Consider the following 17,427-nt stretch of genomic DNA (forward strand, 5'->3'; position numbering starts at 1 on the left):
TCGGTAGAAGTAAACACTTCAATTTTTAGAAATGTGCAAAAGTACATAAAATCCAGCGAAATATTTAGTTATGTGATATGACATTAACTCATCATATTTATATCTGATGTATTTTCTAATTTATTGTATGAAAAAAATAGTATTCATTGTGATCAAATTATGCTATTTCTCAATTTATGTAATATTTATTGTGGAGAGGGGATATAACTTGTGTCTAATCCGTTTGCTTCATTTATGCAATAAAATATGTTTAAATCAATCAATCATACCAGGATATGGCAAATAGGAGGACGAGTCCTTCGGAAGTATGAAAATGATCCTCGTCATGTAAGAAATTTTAAAGGAATACTTTTCAAATTCCAACATGTTTAGTTGGAACAACATTTGTACTAGTTAACCTCCCCCTCAGCCCCTGGAGGTCCACCATTTCTAGAGTAAAAAGACTTGATTCTCGTTGATTTTATGTAAGTTTGTCTTTAATCCACCTGTAATTTACTGAGAAAAGATTGTGTGAAGTTCTGCATTCTGTGATCAAGATCAGCAAGTGATACAAGACGCATTCCAAACTTTTAAGACATAACTGAAGTAAATTTTGAGGGAGATGGAAATAACCGGGAATATTGGCAGACAGCAGACCGCAATAGACCAGACAGCTGATTTGGGAAGCAAAGATCAACCATAATATAGACTTAGTGATTTTGTCCCACCTTGCAAATACATACGGTTCGATCACATAATTATTTGATTCAAAATTCAAAAATATCAAATTACAAACCTATAGGAGGGCTTCAGAAGTCGACAAATCAGGCCTGTCAAGAACATTCAAGCCATGGGTACCATCATGGATTTCTCCCTCACCCGACTTTGCTTCTCACACTATAGGCAGTCACTACAACTACAGGGCGACTCCTGAAAGACTTGTCCTCTAAAGCCATTCAAACATTGCAGCCAATCCATGATAACGGTGGCCGTGGTAATCTTTATGACAATCAATTCTGGTCAGGTGAGTTATATATTTAAGCATACCTTACTAGACATGAAAATGTAGAAATTATTTCTGTTGCAATTTGTTCCGGGAAGGGCCTTTTCAGGCGATTTTCCCCTGGCCTATAAGGTTCTATAGAGTTTCCATCATTGTAAAACAAACAAATTCACATTTTTTACTTTATTTTATTTTAATATATATATCAACAATGGAGCAATCAAGATGATGTTTGAGGAGAAGTACATATCATGGATATATTGTTTTGAATTCCTCCAATAAATGAAATTGAAATGTTTGTGTCATATGTTACAATGATAATGAAAAACAACATGTAAATAACTCAAAGTTTACAGGATAAAGTTCTGCTGCATTTTTATAAATGATAACCACGACTTGCTAATGGAATCTAAATAAGGGCAAATTATGCCTCAAATGGCGAAATTATTCTTACTAGTACCCGATATATTCCATGTACATGTAATACGAAAGTGTCATAAATTATTAATAAAGCTTCTGGTATCTTAATTTTCATTTAGCAACCTGGCCCCAGTTTCAGGAACCTTCTTTCGCTTAAGGAAATTCCTTATCTTCAGTTTTTCTACAGGATGGCATTATTTAGTTAAGGAAAAAAGTCTCTATGCTTTCTATGGAAGAAAAATTAATCTAAGGAATTCACTTAAGTTAAAGAACATTTCTGACCCGTGGGCTTGTTACTACCCCCCACCCACAATATCAAATTCACTTTTATGCTCATTACAGATTTTCAAGTTAAAACGGTTTTCCGTGGATTCAGTTGACAGGTTCCTACCTAATGTGCCCTATAAAATAAACCTGTCAACTTATAGTTATTTGTAAGTTTGTGCACTTGTTTGTAATCTGCTTAACACTTTAGAGGCCATGTGTTAATAAAACAATGCTTTTCCTTAGATTATCTGTTACATCTATCATCAAATCAAGATTTATCGGCAAAGATAAATCAATCTGGATAAAAGTTCTAATAACTTAAATATCACATCCTATACAACTCTTCACAAATACATATAAATATTTGATTTCAATGGGATTAATATATTTTCATAAACACATGCACACAAAATTTAACAATTGAGTTTATAAAATCCTTTAAACATCACACTCATAAATTTCCTGTGTTGGAACAAATATCATGGAATGAAAGCGTCGTTCGTCTATATGGGCAATTCAAGTCTACGTTTCGTTTGTGCTTGTTTAAAACCAAACTAGAAATTAATGGATACTAATCATTATTCATCAATGTAGCACTATTTCTTTTAGAAAAATACAGTTAAAACAGCTGTCAAAAAATGAAATTATGCCACTTTAACTGTAAATCAACAAATATTTACTTTTGTTATTCTTCTTCAAACATAAAAAAGAAACCATTACAAAATGATGTCTTGATTTTTTTTCAAGAGAAACTAAGAAATATTTGCAAGATCTTCTAATTTGTGATTAACTCCTCCTGTGCATTAACACAAAACATTAAAATTTTGGTGATCCACAGTAAAAAGCTCCAAATTCTATATAGCTGTGGGTCAAAAAACAGGTAAAATATACAGGAATAGATGAATGACAACAAAAAAATACTATAGTTGAAGAACACAGGCAAGGGAACATCAGATCTTCACAATGTCTTGAGTAACACTATCCATTTAAACCAGTGCAGTATACTGCTTCCTCTCCTAGTAAATAACCACCTGTCGCAAGTGACGCTTCCACTCATGTACCAGTCAAAGGTACTGCTACCTCTCCAAGTATATACCCATCTGTCAAAGGTACCGCCACCTCTCATAGTAAATAACCACCTGTCAAAGGTACTGCTACCTCTCGTAGTAAATAACCATCTGTCAAAGGTAGCGCTACCTCTCATAGGAAATAACCACCTGTCAAAGGGACCGCTACCTCTCATAGTAAATAACCATCTGTCAAAGGTACCGCTACCTCTCATAGTAAATAACCATGTGTCAAATGTACCACTACCTCTCATAGTAAATAACCACCTGTCAAAGGTACCGCTATCTCTCTAAAGTATATAACCATCTGTCAAAGGTACCGCCACCTCTCCAAGCATATAACCATCTGTCAAAGGTACCGCTACCTCTCATAGTAAATAACCACCTGTCAAAGGTACCGCTACCTCCCCAAGTATATAACCATCTGTCAAAGGTACCGCTACCTCTCAAAGTAAATAACCACCTGTCAAAGGTACCGCTACCTCTCATAGTAACTAACCACCTGTCAAAGGTACAACTACCTCTCATAGTAAATAACCCCCTGTCAAAGGTACTGCTACCTCTCGTAGTAAATAACCATCTGTCAAAGGTACCGCTACCTCTCATAGTAAATAACCACCTGTCAAAGGTACAACTACCTCTCATAGTAAATAACCACCTGTCAAAGGTACTGCTACCTCTCGTAGTAAATAACCATCTGTCAAAGGTACCGCTACCTCTCATAGTAAATAACCAAGAGTCACAGGTACCGCTACCTCTCATAGTAAATAACCACCAGTCAAAGGTACCCCTACCTCTCATAGTAAATAACCATCTGTCAAAGGCACCGCCACCTCTCATAGTAAATAACAAACTGTCAAAGGTACTGCCACCTATCATAGTAAATAACCACCAGTCAAAGGGACCGCTACCTCTCATAGTAAATAAACACCTGTCAAAGGTACCGCTACCTCCCCAAGTATATAACCATCTGTCAAAGGTACCGCCTCCTCTCATAGTAAATAACCAACTGTCCAAGGTACTGCCACCTCTCATAGTAAATAACCACCTGTCAAAGGTACCGCTACCTCTCCTAGTAAATAACCAACTGTCAAAGGTACTGCCACCTCTCATAGTAAATAACCACCAGTCAAAGGTACCGCTACCTCTCATAGTAAATAACCATCTGTCAAAGGTACCGCCACCTCTCATAGTAAATAACCAACTGTCAAAGGTACTGCCACCTCTCATAGTAAATAACCACCTGTCAAAGGTACTGCCACCTCTCATAGTAAATAACCACCTGTCAAATGTACCACTACCTCTCCAAGTAAATAGCCAACTGTCAAAGTACAGCTCCCCTTCATAGTAATTAACTTCCTGACAAAATGTACCACTCTACTCCTTGTAATTTACCATCTGTCAAAAATACCACTACCTCTCCCTTACAAATTATCACCTCTGCAAGGAACCCCAATGACAGGAAAAGGTAACTATTCCTTGTGATGTTCATAAATGCTTCAGATATTAGGCACCCCCATGCCTGATACTATGAGATGTTAGGACTCTTTGTTATTCCCCAATGCAAATTTGATTGTATACCTTTACATACAGTTAAAGATCATACACATACTATACATACATAACACAATTGCATTGCTTTCCTTCATCTGAATCATTACAGAATATATACATTGAAATGAAATAGCATAATATTCCACCCTTCATGAAACACAATATTGTGCTACCAAAGTATTTAAACATTGTTACTCGAGACACCATGAAGATATATCTATAAAACAAACACAAAAACAAATTTTTCAATTGAACAAAAATGAAATATGTCCAACATAAATAAATTAATATGGACAAAAATACCAGAATGGCAAAAACTGAATTTCATGAATGAAAAAAAATACCTATGTATCTATTGATATAATGTTAACTCATTCACCCCTGAAGACACATTTGAACCCTTCCAATTCAAAGGTTGGAATAGGTCATTATGAAATTTCAAGGGTGAATGAGTTAGTATATAGTGGTGTGCAGAAAGAAACCTTCAAAAGCAGTCCTATATTACTTGAAATAAAAAAGTGTTTTTTCGCTCTCCGATTTTTTCCCATAACTACCAGAACATTCAAATTTTTGCATCAAGCATTTTACAAGCATATTCCTGAGATTAATTTGTAAAGTATAAATCACTTTTAAATGCCAACAAATCTTACAGTCATAAGATAAAACAGACACTTCATTCATAAGAGAAACAGGAAAGTCAATAAAATTTTGAAAGCAGGCCTATATTAGTTTGCATCAGAATCAATCTATGTACATCTTATCTTCATCCCCCTCAACTGCTTTTATCTATTTTCAAGTTACTGCAACTAGATAGAGTCTGTTGATTAAAACAATATTTTCTGTTTCTATTTCTAAAGTATTGTTCTTCGTTGGTTCACTAATTAAGAGGAAATTGCTAAATATATTAACATACCAACTGGCAGAGAAAAGTCCCCATCAACAAGCGAATTGTTACGTGGGCTGCGATAGTAAACAAGACTAACATTTGAATTATGGTGAACCATTTGATAAATTTTCAATTGTTATCCACAGAAATACAGTAAAATGCCAGAACTTTGACAAATTCATCAAATTATATTTTCTCTTTATCTTTTTTTACACAGATTTACTACCATATAATGTGAGTAGGAACATCTAATTTCTTTTATAAAAAAACATCTTTATCATTGTAACATCTAGACAAAAAAATAAACTTACGAAAAATTGAAATAATATATAGTTCAGTTATATACCATCAGTAGTATCAGCACTTAAATACACCAAACCTTTATACACTACTGTAAAGTGTGTAGCAGTAGGGGTCATCTCCAGCAATATTTCATGTATCACAAAAATAGTATCAATGGCAGCATTATCAGGTTTATGTCACATGTATTACCAATTAACTCCCCATGTCTGAATTACCGTTCCTGTTAACTCATTCACCCCTGAAGACACATTTGAACTCCTTCAATTCATAGGTTGGAATTGTTCATTATGTAACTTCAGGGGTGAATGAGTTAATGCAGACCTCTAAGGAAGCAATACATAGTCAAAGTAATGTGGTAAATGTTATGTAATCTGCAATCGATTTTAAGATTTTGGGTGAAATATGTGAATAGAGCAGAAATAGAAATTGTGAGCTTTGAGGAATCTGTAGTGTTGGTAAGGAGTAGTTATTAAATCAACATTCAATTGTATACAGGTACACACCAAGAAAACAGCCTACTTGTAGTATCTAGTGTGTACAACAGACAACTCTGCCGACCTGCAATACCTAAATGATAATATGACCTCTGATACAAACATTTTTTTCTTGAAAAAAAAATTACTGTAAAAAAAAGAAGGAATTTCTGAAAATGAAATGAAATCCATACTGAAACTTCATTTTGTTAAAGATATATGACTAATACCATTACTTGAATTCTTATCAATTGAAATTTTTCAACGATTTGACATTGTTCAGTTCAACTATGTTAATCTGAATTATTGGACAATAACAATACTTATCTTATGAAAGTAGGAAATTGTTTTAAGAAAAACACACAAGAAAAGAGAGTGTGTTACAAGGCTAACAGTACACTATTCTATTGCATAATAAGCACATTGAAACCTTTATAAGAAACACACAGACAATGTAGTCATCAAGAACCCTTCCAAACGTCGTGTCATATTTAAGAAAAGGATCTTCACACCACACAAATATTATTGCAAATGTATATATATTCATTCCAAGAAATGTAAAAGATAGAAATGTATGTATTAATGTGAAACCTATGCAGTGACAGACAAAAACTGTCGTTACCATCTACTCAAATATCAAGAATAACAATAGCGGAAGTCAAGGGTGTACAATTTAAAAGTGTGAGAACAAGCCCGTAGGCAGATTGTGCAAATATCTACTAGCCCAAATGGCCAAACTATATTTTCATAGAAAAAAATGAAAATCTTCACGAGCACTAACATCGAATCTACTAGCCCCGGGTTATAGGGATTGTACACCCCAGAGAAGTATTTGCATGACTAGATATATGTTGCAAATTTTACCACAAAAGATTATCAAAATCATCAATGTTTTTAACCCAGGTATTTGTCACATCCGATGTCACTGTTAAATCGGATACAGTAGTATTCCTAGCTTACACAAATTATTTTGCCAAAAATTTTAAACTGACAAAACATTTAAAATAAAGGACTTCTCATACATCAGTGTATTTTTTTTTCATTACAACCATGCATAGCACATGTACTTGGTATTTTGTAAATGTATACTTGACATACCAAATGGTAATACAAGCAGTAGCATTCTTTATGCTGAAAATTCCACATCAAACATCTACCAAGCAATTCAGAGTGAACTTTTCCTACACCAAGGTTGTAAGAGAAAAAAATTGTCGACAATTATATACACACATCATAAATCTTGTGTAGCCACCAACAATATCAAATGCTGATGTTTTCTTGTATTCAGCTACTTGTTTTCAAACTGAAAAAAATGTGTCTCAATGACTTGTCCCTATACCTTCCCAGTCTTACGGGCTTACCAAAGCAAATAAAATTGTTGTCAATCTGCATTTTTTTTTGTGCAAAGTATAAACTGTGTTGCATAGTTTCACTGTTCTTTTTGTTTTATGTAAACATATAGTGATGCTACATTTATGAAGTACAGGTAATGGAAGTATTTTATGGATTAAGGTTATAAATGTTGACATAAAAATGCTGTTTGACAAATTTTCTAACATCACCAAAAATACTGTACTTTACTTCAAGTTGCTGCATTGTAAACTGGCAGTGATTGAAATTATATTTTCTTTGCATATTAAATAAAAGACTGAAGTGTAGAAAGATGTTTTAAGGACCTGATGATACCTTCAACTAACTTGTGCCATTTAACAAACAATACAATTGTAGCTTTACAGGAGAAAGTGTCCACATATGGGCCACAGGCAGCTTGTTCAGAGCCTAAATAGCATAAAAAAAGGAAATTTTCAAAATGCAATTGAAAAAAAATCTGAAAATGATCAATGCATTTTATTTGTTGTTTTGGAATCCCTATACTTTCAATTTTCAATTTTTGAAAATACACTGAATAAAACATTTGTGTTTGTTGATGAGCTATTTCGGGTTTTAACATTTCGGCATTCTGAAGTTACATTTCTCTGTGATTCCATTAGGTTTTCATATAAATAAATGAGTTGTTTTTCCTCAGTTTTAAGTATTTTAACTATTTCAATATTTAAAGAGCAATTAAAAGTCCTTAAATTCAGTTATAAGAAAATTAACATATGTCACCGATTTTCTAAGATGCCAAAACCATGTCGGTTCTAACATGATTTAAACTAAAGAATAGAATGCACTTTCCTGTACATGGCAACAGTTTTTGCCATCAACATAAGTTTGTCTTTTTTGGTTTTTATTTTCACTGGTTCAAATTTCTTGCAATTATAAAAAAGCTAGAAAGGAGAAAGTACACATTTTAACGATTTCTTCAAAAGAAAGTGAATCTGATAATGTTGTGGAATTAGAAATATGAATATCTAGGTCTTAGTAGAATTTTTCTACGTGGGACAAAACAAGTTTTTCGTCATCATTCAGACACTGGCATCACCGCTAAGCTGCACTGCAGAGGTTATGAAGTGAATATCATAAAAGGAACATGCACACAAAAATGAAAAATATGCAACATTCATCCACGACTGCAGACTGTAAGTAACCACATGCTCAGATCTGCATATATACCATTTGTAGGCTACTCCACTCAAGCATAACATTTATATCTCTATCACTTCTTACATACAGCTTGTATACCATCTTCAGAGTAAGAAAGCCTAAATCTGATTAAAATATTAATCTCAGATGCAGGTATATATAGACTAGGCAGACCGTCAGTAGTTGCCTTCTCTCACAAATTCTCAATAGAATTAGGCTTTAAAACTAAGAATTTCTTTTCAGTCAGCTTGACCCTGTGCTTTCAAATAAAAGAATATTTCAGTTACAAATAGGTACATAGGTACTCTATAATTCACCTCCATTCGCTTTTTGAAGTTAAATATTTCCTTCACATTTCTTTCAATTTCACATGAAACTCAGAACCAGGCTTCTCCTGACCTAATTAATTGCTATGCAAGACACCAGAGTGAAAAATCTACTTGCAACTTTTCTATGTAAAATTTTAATTGCTTCAAAAATCCTGAGACAGGAGGAGTGAATGGCAGATGTTATTCCTCCAAGTGATTGTTGCACAAAAATCTTCGGTCTGGGCAGCTGGTGACACTCCCCAATGATGATGATTCAACTCAGGCTCAAGTAATGTTCATCAATGGCTAGAAAAAAATCTGCAAGAAACATAAAAAAAATGTATAGTTAACCGTATATCAAATTGACAAATATAAAAATAAAATCAACTATTGCTCCAAATAATAAGACTTTTTGAGGTAATATAGTAAAAACCCCGTCTAAAATATACCCAAATGATGACATAAGAACTGCTTTAAAATAAAAAATATTTATAATACAATATTAATTAAATATGCATTCAAAAGTGTTTATCTATTAAAATAAGTATATATATCCAGGTCAAATATTTAATTTCCAAATATTTTGAGAACCATGCATTGAGACCTCAACCAATATGGATTGAAATAAGGTTACCTCATATTTGTGTACTACTTCCATCTTTTGAACCTAGTCTTTAAAATCCATTATAATCGTATATAGATGGACTTGGATGATTGTCATTCCCTTGTTCAATTACAACAGATTATCAGTGCACAATAGGCCCAGAAATTACGATGAAAATTCGAAGATCATACTAAACTCTAGTCTGGATAAACCTCCAAATTTATGTTTTTTCTTCCCCATTCTATTTTGAAAAAGCATCGATTGCATTAGAGAAATCTGTGATCCAATTAATTATAAGGAAGTTGAAACAAAATGTCAATGAAGTTGCTATGCTAAAAGCCAAGTAAAATATGACTGCATCTCATTTATATTATATCATCCTGCCTTTTCCCTCTTAAGGAGGCTCCACCCTTTCGCAATTAGCCATCAGAATTCGATGAAAGTTTCACATGATGGTTATGTCACTATGTAGAGATGATTTTATGAAAATCTAAGCATTCCGATAAACTGGGGATTTATTTGTAAAAAATACCGAAAAAATGATTTTTTGTCAAATTCAACACTTTCACATTTTTTGAGCGTGTGGCATTGTTCAAAACTATTACAACAATAAAATAATGAAAAGAAACATTGCTAATCAACCCTACAAATATTTTATTTATCATAAAATATCTACAACATGTTACAAAAAGCGGTTTTTATTGAAACTATATGGATAAAAGTTACTAAATACAAGCCAAAATCAAACAGGACACATAGTTACATACAAAAAAAAGTGAAAAATTGAACCAAATACACACAAAGTCTTTATAATTAATTTATTTTACATTTTACAATTATTTTGATCCTGATGAGAGTTGTCTACCTTGAAAAAAATCGGAACTTTTTGCAGAGGGATAGAATTTATACAATGACACTTATTTTATTTAATATACCAAAAACGACGGAAACAAATTAAATTACTATATTTATTTGTCAATTTACTGTTCTTTTATGGAACAAAATTACTCTCAATCATGTACACTTTGGACATCATTCCATAGCCTGCTTATGCATTATATATTAACATGTCAGGTACATATGTAACCATAGGCTATCGCATGGTATGCCGTTATTACGTGCACGCACATATGCACTTGCATTTTATAGGGATCTTGATATTTTACAAACCACTATTTTCACAGAGTTATTGTAATTGCATTTGTGAAGCGATTTATCTGACAGAGCGTAACTCGCTCGACAACAAAAGTCGTAGCGACCAAGCGCTTGTGAACTACTGTTAGCATGTGATACGTACAGGCGAGGTCGGTAAACAAAACACATCAGTCTGCATTCCAGGCGCCTCATATACGACCTTCTTGAAGTCGTCTGATCGTATGTCAGTGTTTTCCCGTGAGTTAATTAATGTCTTTGTATCATAAGCTTTATTTCTGAAGTACGTGTGATTATACATTTCCAAGTTAAGTCTAGATATCGGGTGTTGACATATCACGTCACGCACGTGTACTATTGTTTACCCGGTGTTACTATAATTTAGACTACGGTAATGGAATGCCCGATACGCAATACGGAAATGACGACACGAAAATACGACAAGAAAAACATGTGTATTACGAAGGGTGGAAACTCCTTAATCAACCAAACAGAAAACGACTTACCTGTTACTTATTCCCTATCACAAATCATCCTAACAGAAAACGACTTACCTGTTACTTATTCCCTATCACAAATCATCCTGACTTTTTCTCACACATTGCGTTATCCTTCTCCTAAATTCTGCTGGTTCCTCTCGCCACATTTTCTACAGGTAAGATACCATAAGACATGTTATAAATGCTGGTTTTCAGGTGCAAAGTTTCACCAAAATGTCTTAAGATATGCATTCAGCAGTGAAAACAAATACATACACTGTCTAGTCCTCAGAGTGTCATTGTTAGGGATAAATGTTCAAGGAAATATGAAAAACATTTTACTTACTTGATCAGGTTTCGAAGTTTAGAGATTGTGAACAATTCAAAAATGTGAAAGTTTTGAGAATGTGAAAGAAGAATAAATATAATAATGAGTACATGTCAAGTATATAAACTTTTACTTTCACAATCAACTTGGAATATAATAGAAAATTTGAATTTGTAAATACTAAAGAATTTGAAGTAAAATTTAAAAATCTAAAAATACTCGAAATGTGAAGTCAAGAATGGTCTATATTAACAATAAATTTTAAGTTTGTTTGTTCAAACATAAACAGTTATTGAAAACTGATATAGCGAGCTTTCGAAAATGTCCGTCTCCTGTGCTAGTAGGCATGGGTTAATTACGGGATCCAGGGGCCAAACATCTCAAACTTTTATAGAGGGTATTCATTTATTCATAGAGTGCATCAATATTATTCATCTCAGAAAACCCATAAAGTAAGCAAAGTATTGCAAGCAATCTGCAATTCACCTTCTTATAACTGTATATAGTGGGTATATATATAAAGGTACCCACATTCATACAAATTATTGGCAAATTTAGGAGGCACAGTAGTCTAGTGGTAGGACGCAGGGCTCGTGACCGAATGGTTGTGGGTTCGAGTCACGGCACGGCACTGTGTTGTATCTTTGAGCAAGATACTTTACTCCGCTTGTTCCAGTCTACTCAGCTGTAAATGAGTATGTGGTTGGGCAGTGCTAGAATTGATGAATGCTAGCTGTGAGCGCCGAAATGGCAACACAGACTGTATGCTCCCCAGGGAGTTGAGAAAGATATTGGCTGGTTGCAAACGCCCAATAACCATAGATAATAATTTGTGAACCGCTTTGAGACGACCTACGAACTAGGTTGTGATAAATAGATATATAAGAACCTCAAATTATTATTATTATTATGTGAAAATCAGATTACTCAAGTGGCCATAACTCTGTATACAGTGGGCTATGAGACCCAATTTTAGTACACGAAACTCCTATTTATTAAGGGATGATGCGATATGATATTCAGCAATTATAAGATTTGTATGTAACAAAGTAATTGGGATCTTTCTATGGGTATTTCCCCAGAAATAATTGCCTTAAGAACGCAAACCTATAGTTCCCTTCAATAATATCACCAGTGGGGGAGTTTTTTGGTTTGTGTCTAATCATCACTTTTAAGTACTGATGACACCATGTCAGATAACTGGTCTCCAAAGTGCCATACATGACATCAATGAAAACAGTTATGTATGAATGCATTATAAAGAACACTTGGTATAATAACCAGGAGGTTGTCATTTACAATGTAACCTTTTTTTACAAATGAGTACATACATTTTTCTGATAGCATATTTTACCCATGTATAATAATAAGCCAAGGCCTTATATACAACTAGCTTTGAATAAGGGTATGAATAGGCACTGGGCAAAATCCTGAACTTGACAAAGTATACAGGAAGTGTATACTTCAAAATGTGACACTGATCTGTATTTTGCTTAACAAAGGGGTGGATTTATTATAGTAATACTGAGCATACCTGTAATATAATCAATTTATCATCTAAATATATACATTTTTATCTAAAAAAACATTTCAGGATAGTGCATGTTCACTGACCCTTCCCATCACAAAATGAACTCCGAGATGAGGACATTCCTTACAAGGGTTTTTGTTTTTGTTGTTTTGATTTTCTTATTTATAGAAAATAAATTAAAACCTTAAATTGTCAAAGTTAACTTATTTTGCTTTGGTAGTTAATTCATATCATTATTTGTGCAAACTTATATTAGTGTTATGAAGACATTGTATAATACTGGTTTTATTATAGTGGGAAATCAACACACCCCAGTTCCTGTATACAGGGATTCTTCAGCAGAAAGAAGCTTATTTACTCTTTGCTTACAGGGAATCATCGGTGAAAGGGCTAATAAATCAAACAAAATAGTTCTACTTACTGCAGCATCTACATTAGCTGGTGATTCATCATTGGGGTCAGCTAACATTGAGATAACACTAAGTAAAATTGTCTCTACAGTATGCACCGGTAACCATCTTTCTGCTGCTGTTTCATATCCATATTTATCATCCCCAGGCTCGTGCAGAATAGAAATACACACATTCCCGTCTTCTCCAACTGGAATGAAACACCAACATTAAATGTGTTATATGTATATACCTATTCAATAATGTGACAAGGAAATAGAATATTTAAATAAAATATTAAGATGTTTTCCTGTTGCATCCACTACTATGAATTAAAAGTTTAAAATCTAAGTTTGTTAATTTCCAAGAGTTATCAAGTCGACAAGTGTTATATTACAATTTGAAATGAACATGATAATCCACCTATCAGGAGTGTAGGGCCTTTTTCTCCCATGACCTTTATAGTATTACTCCAAAACCATGTTTTTCTTGTCAATACATATTTCCTTGATTGTTACAGAAAAAAATTGCCATGAACCATGACATCACAATAGAAGATGCCAGCCAAAACTCAAAGCATTGTGATGTTTCATCGTAAATAAAAGACTGCCCAATGAAATTACTTCGTCCAGGTTGAAATACCAATATGAAGATTACTAGTTCACTGTAACATGAAATATTAGCCCTCTCTGCATGTTACAATAAGTGGTTATTGAGAGTCCTACATTCTATTTTTAACTTACTATTTGGATGCCACATCGGCGACATGAAAATCATCTTTGGAGGTTTCTGAGGATATTCTTTAGGGAAATTGAGGTGTGCCTTAAAGTATCCTCCCTCACTGTAAAACAACAACATCTTATCATACAGACAAATTTCAAGTATTCTGTAATACATGTCCTACATACTATTTCATACTATTAGTGCAGCGTGTGTTAAACAAAAGTGTACTATATTCTAGCTAGAACATGATCAAGTTCCATAAAACATGCTGGACTATTGGTCCTGACCAGCATTGACATGTTTGACACCATCATCAATTGTCCTTACTCCTAGTCATGACATAACTAGGAGTACAGACATCAGTTTCATAACCAAATAATCAAGCCATCAGAATTCATGTACAAGATGGGTTTTTTTTTTTTTATCTTTGAGGATAATTTGACATTCACATATATACAAAGTTTCAAAAAGAAATCTTGAAACAACGAAAATGTGTTAATTATGGATGTAATTTTAAAAGAATTCACAATATGATTCTATAACTCAGGACACAAATAAAAAGGAATTAAATCATCATCGTTTGATTATTGAAAAATGAAATTTAACGATTTTCTGTCTGACTTGCTTTCTTCTTGTTTCCTTGGTATTAAACTAAAACATTGTTTACATGTACAGTTTATTATACTGAAACTTACTTTTAGTGATGGGCTGGTGATCGATTATAATAAAAAAAAATATCAGTTTGGCCTCCAATTCCCATTATCGATTAAATTTCATAATCAATATTATCAGTTCATCACTGAAATCAAAGTATTTAAACATCTTCCGTGTAAAGCATGCTTTGAAAGTCATATTCTTATGATTTTTACATTATGATTGATAAAAATGCATTAAAGTTGCTTAATATCCATTCATTATAAAAGAACAAAACCTAGTGTGTAGCTAACAAATCTGTCTATTGATGTTATAGTAGTGTTTATTTGGGTGTTCAGTCCCAAAAAATTATGAACCAATTATGCAATCAATCGTTCATTGATTGGTTTACTACTTTCTATTACAAACCGGTTATCGATTATTGACTTTTAAACCGATTGTTAACCACTACTTACTATGGAGTATCTTGTGGGCCATATATCATGACCTCCCATTTGAATATATCATCATCATCGACCAAGCCTGCTGAGAATCCCTCCACAGGATTTTTGTTTAACTCTATAAAAAGGAAAAAAACATGTTTATTAATTCATTTTTTAACCATAGTTGTACTAATAATTTTGCATACTTATATTTGTGAAAACTGAAAACACTAATTGGTGTCCCTGATGATACCAAGGCTTACTTAATTAGCAGCAAGAAGCTGTATGAACCTAGTGGGGTCATATTATGAAATCAAGAACTTTAAAATTTTCTGAAATTCAAAGCTGTCTGGATACTCAGGGTACCTAAGCACCCGTAGTTTAATCAGTTTAATTATAAACAGAGAACTTTCCAATTTACATATATATAGATTATAAGGGTCTTCCAGCTTCCAGTTGACCCTAATTTTAAAACTATGATTTGTGATTAAATGGTAAAAATTATCACTCATAGCGCCGTCACTAAGAATTATGTTTGAAGTTTTGTATTAGTGTATTAACATAGATAGAAATTTATATATTGCGCAGAATAATATAATGCAACAAATATTATGACATGATTAATTATTGTGTACATACGATTATACAGATTCATAAGGGGGGGGGGGGGGGCATTTTCACCATAAGTTGATTTAAACTATTATCAAAAGTTTAGTATTCTCCCTTCTCATTTGGAGTTTTCTAAGCAGACATTATATCATTTGTTTTCTGGTTCTTGTGCACAGTTATGAAAATCAGATCAATATCATGAGCAATAAAATTAAACAACAGAGTTACAACACCAATTAAAATTTTCTTATTGTTAATAGGACAGCCTTTTTATCACATTAAATTACACATTCCATATATTATATTCGGCTATACGAATCAAAATGATCCCCCGAAGTTCCCTGTCATCTTCCTCGTGCGTGTGTATTGTGTAAGGCGCAGTAGAAAACACGTCTGCTGGGCCTTGTCACTTTTTTGACCTCAGCACTGAAGTTACTGAGAGAAGTCTTTGGTGCTTATGTGCAAGGTGGACGGAGATAAATAAATCTTCTGGTAACCAACAACTAGACAATTATCATATCGTGTTAAAAAATGAAGAAAACTACATGAAATGTTTCTAGAACACTCTTGCTGAAAAAATGTAAACAGTTGTCAGTCACGTCTGCTCGCACATTTTCTACGCTTTTGTTCCTCTTTTGGTCAGTAGGATTGTCCCCATTGGACGGCGTGTTGTGTCCAAATCCGATGGGATATAACAAGTTCGTGAAACTCATTATAAAATAGAAACTAATATCTTACCAGCAAGTTGTCTTCGGAGTAAAATAGTTGCCTGATCGTTGGCCATAAGAAGAAATATTCCTTGTCACCTAGTGGAGATGGTGAAGATGGCTGGAAATGACTTATCACGCAAGCGCAGTTACCGAAAACTCAGCTGAGCGACACGGGGAGATAACCCCATGAAAACAAATAGACAAAAGGCATAAAGGGCATGCTTGTACTCAGCGATGACATACCGAATTAAACACTGCAGACACGAAATAACATTGTACTTCATGTTATGTATTTTTAAATTTCCAAATTTATTGCATTTCACATGTCTACTAACTATTTCAATAGTACAATAATTTTATAGTCTTTGATGTTTTATGCCGCCCACCAACTAACGTAACTTACATGTGAACGAACGTACGCTAACACAATTGGTACACTACCCAAATAGGTACATGGTCAGAAAATGGTTCGAATAATACTTTAAAATCAAATCTGAGCATTTTCCTCTGATGCTATTATAAGAGTTAATTATTCGCTTTTCCACCTACTAACTTCATTTACGTATAGTTTCAGACTTTAGATGGTCTGTGAGTGAATCACGCTGGAAATTACAAGAAAATTCAGATATTTGACGTCTTTCTTATTAATATTCTTTGTAGATCTTATTTCAATGTCATCAAATTATAAAAACCTGGAAATTACATATAGGTGCCTGTAAAAAAATGTGTATCAAGCTGTAACCATTTTAATTGATTTAGATATTAAACTTAGTATTTACCGAGTCCTTTTGAATATAACTGAACACAGTGTTAAAACATTTGTTGAAATCCAAAACCTTGAAATTCGGGAAAAATGGAAAAATGGGTCATAACAGAAGAAAACACCTGCTCATAGGAAATTCAAAAATTCCTTTTCAATACATTTGAAATCATTATTGTAAATGGCACGCAGCAACTCGTGTGGCTAATATTTTGATATTTTCACTCGTGTTGCGCACAAGTGAAAAATATCAAAATATTAGCCACATTCGTGAAATGTA

General features: G+C 33.5%; 1 protein-coding gene and 1 long non-coding RNA gene across 2 annotated transcripts; both read right to left on the reverse strand.

The window, feature by feature from the left end:
• Positions 1 to 1,154: 1,154 nt before the first annotated feature.
• LOC110465433 lies at positions 1,155 to 3,569 on the reverse strand. The gene is made up of 2 exons (XR_002464616.1): positions 3,492 to 3,569; positions 1,155 to 3,218 (listed from the first exon to the last, which is right to left on the reverse strand). It is a non-coding gene; the product is annotated as an uncharacterized LOC110465433 (long non-coding RNA).
• Positions 3,570 to 7,353: 3,784 nt separating this feature from the next.
• Positions 7,354 to 16,579, reverse strand: LOC110465434 (probable ubiquitin-conjugating enzyme E2 7). The gene is made up of 6 exons (XM_021521235.1): positions 16,416 to 16,579; positions 15,102 to 15,204; positions 14,013 to 14,110; positions 13,302 to 13,480; positions 11,097 to 11,191; positions 7,354 to 9,104 (listed from the first exon to the last, which is right to left on the reverse strand). Exons 1-5 carry the CDS (start codon positions 16,459 to 16,461, stop codon positions 11,114 to 11,116), a joined length of 504 nt encoding a protein of 167 aa, XP_021376910.1. The 5' UTR covers positions 16,462 to 16,579; the 3' UTR covers positions 7,354 to 9,104; positions 11,097 to 11,113.
• Between the last annotated feature and the right edge of the window lie 848 nt (positions 16,580 to 17,427).

This window comes from Mizuhopecten yessoensis, unplaced genomic scaffold (genome assembly GCF_002113885.1).
Source record: "Mizuhopecten yessoensis strain PY_sf001 unplaced genomic scaffold, ASM211388v2 scaffold11077, whole genome shotgun sequence".
Taxonomy (NCBI): Eukaryota; Metazoa; Mollusca; class Bivalvia; order Pectinida; family Pectinidae; genus Mizuhopecten; species Mizuhopecten yessoensis.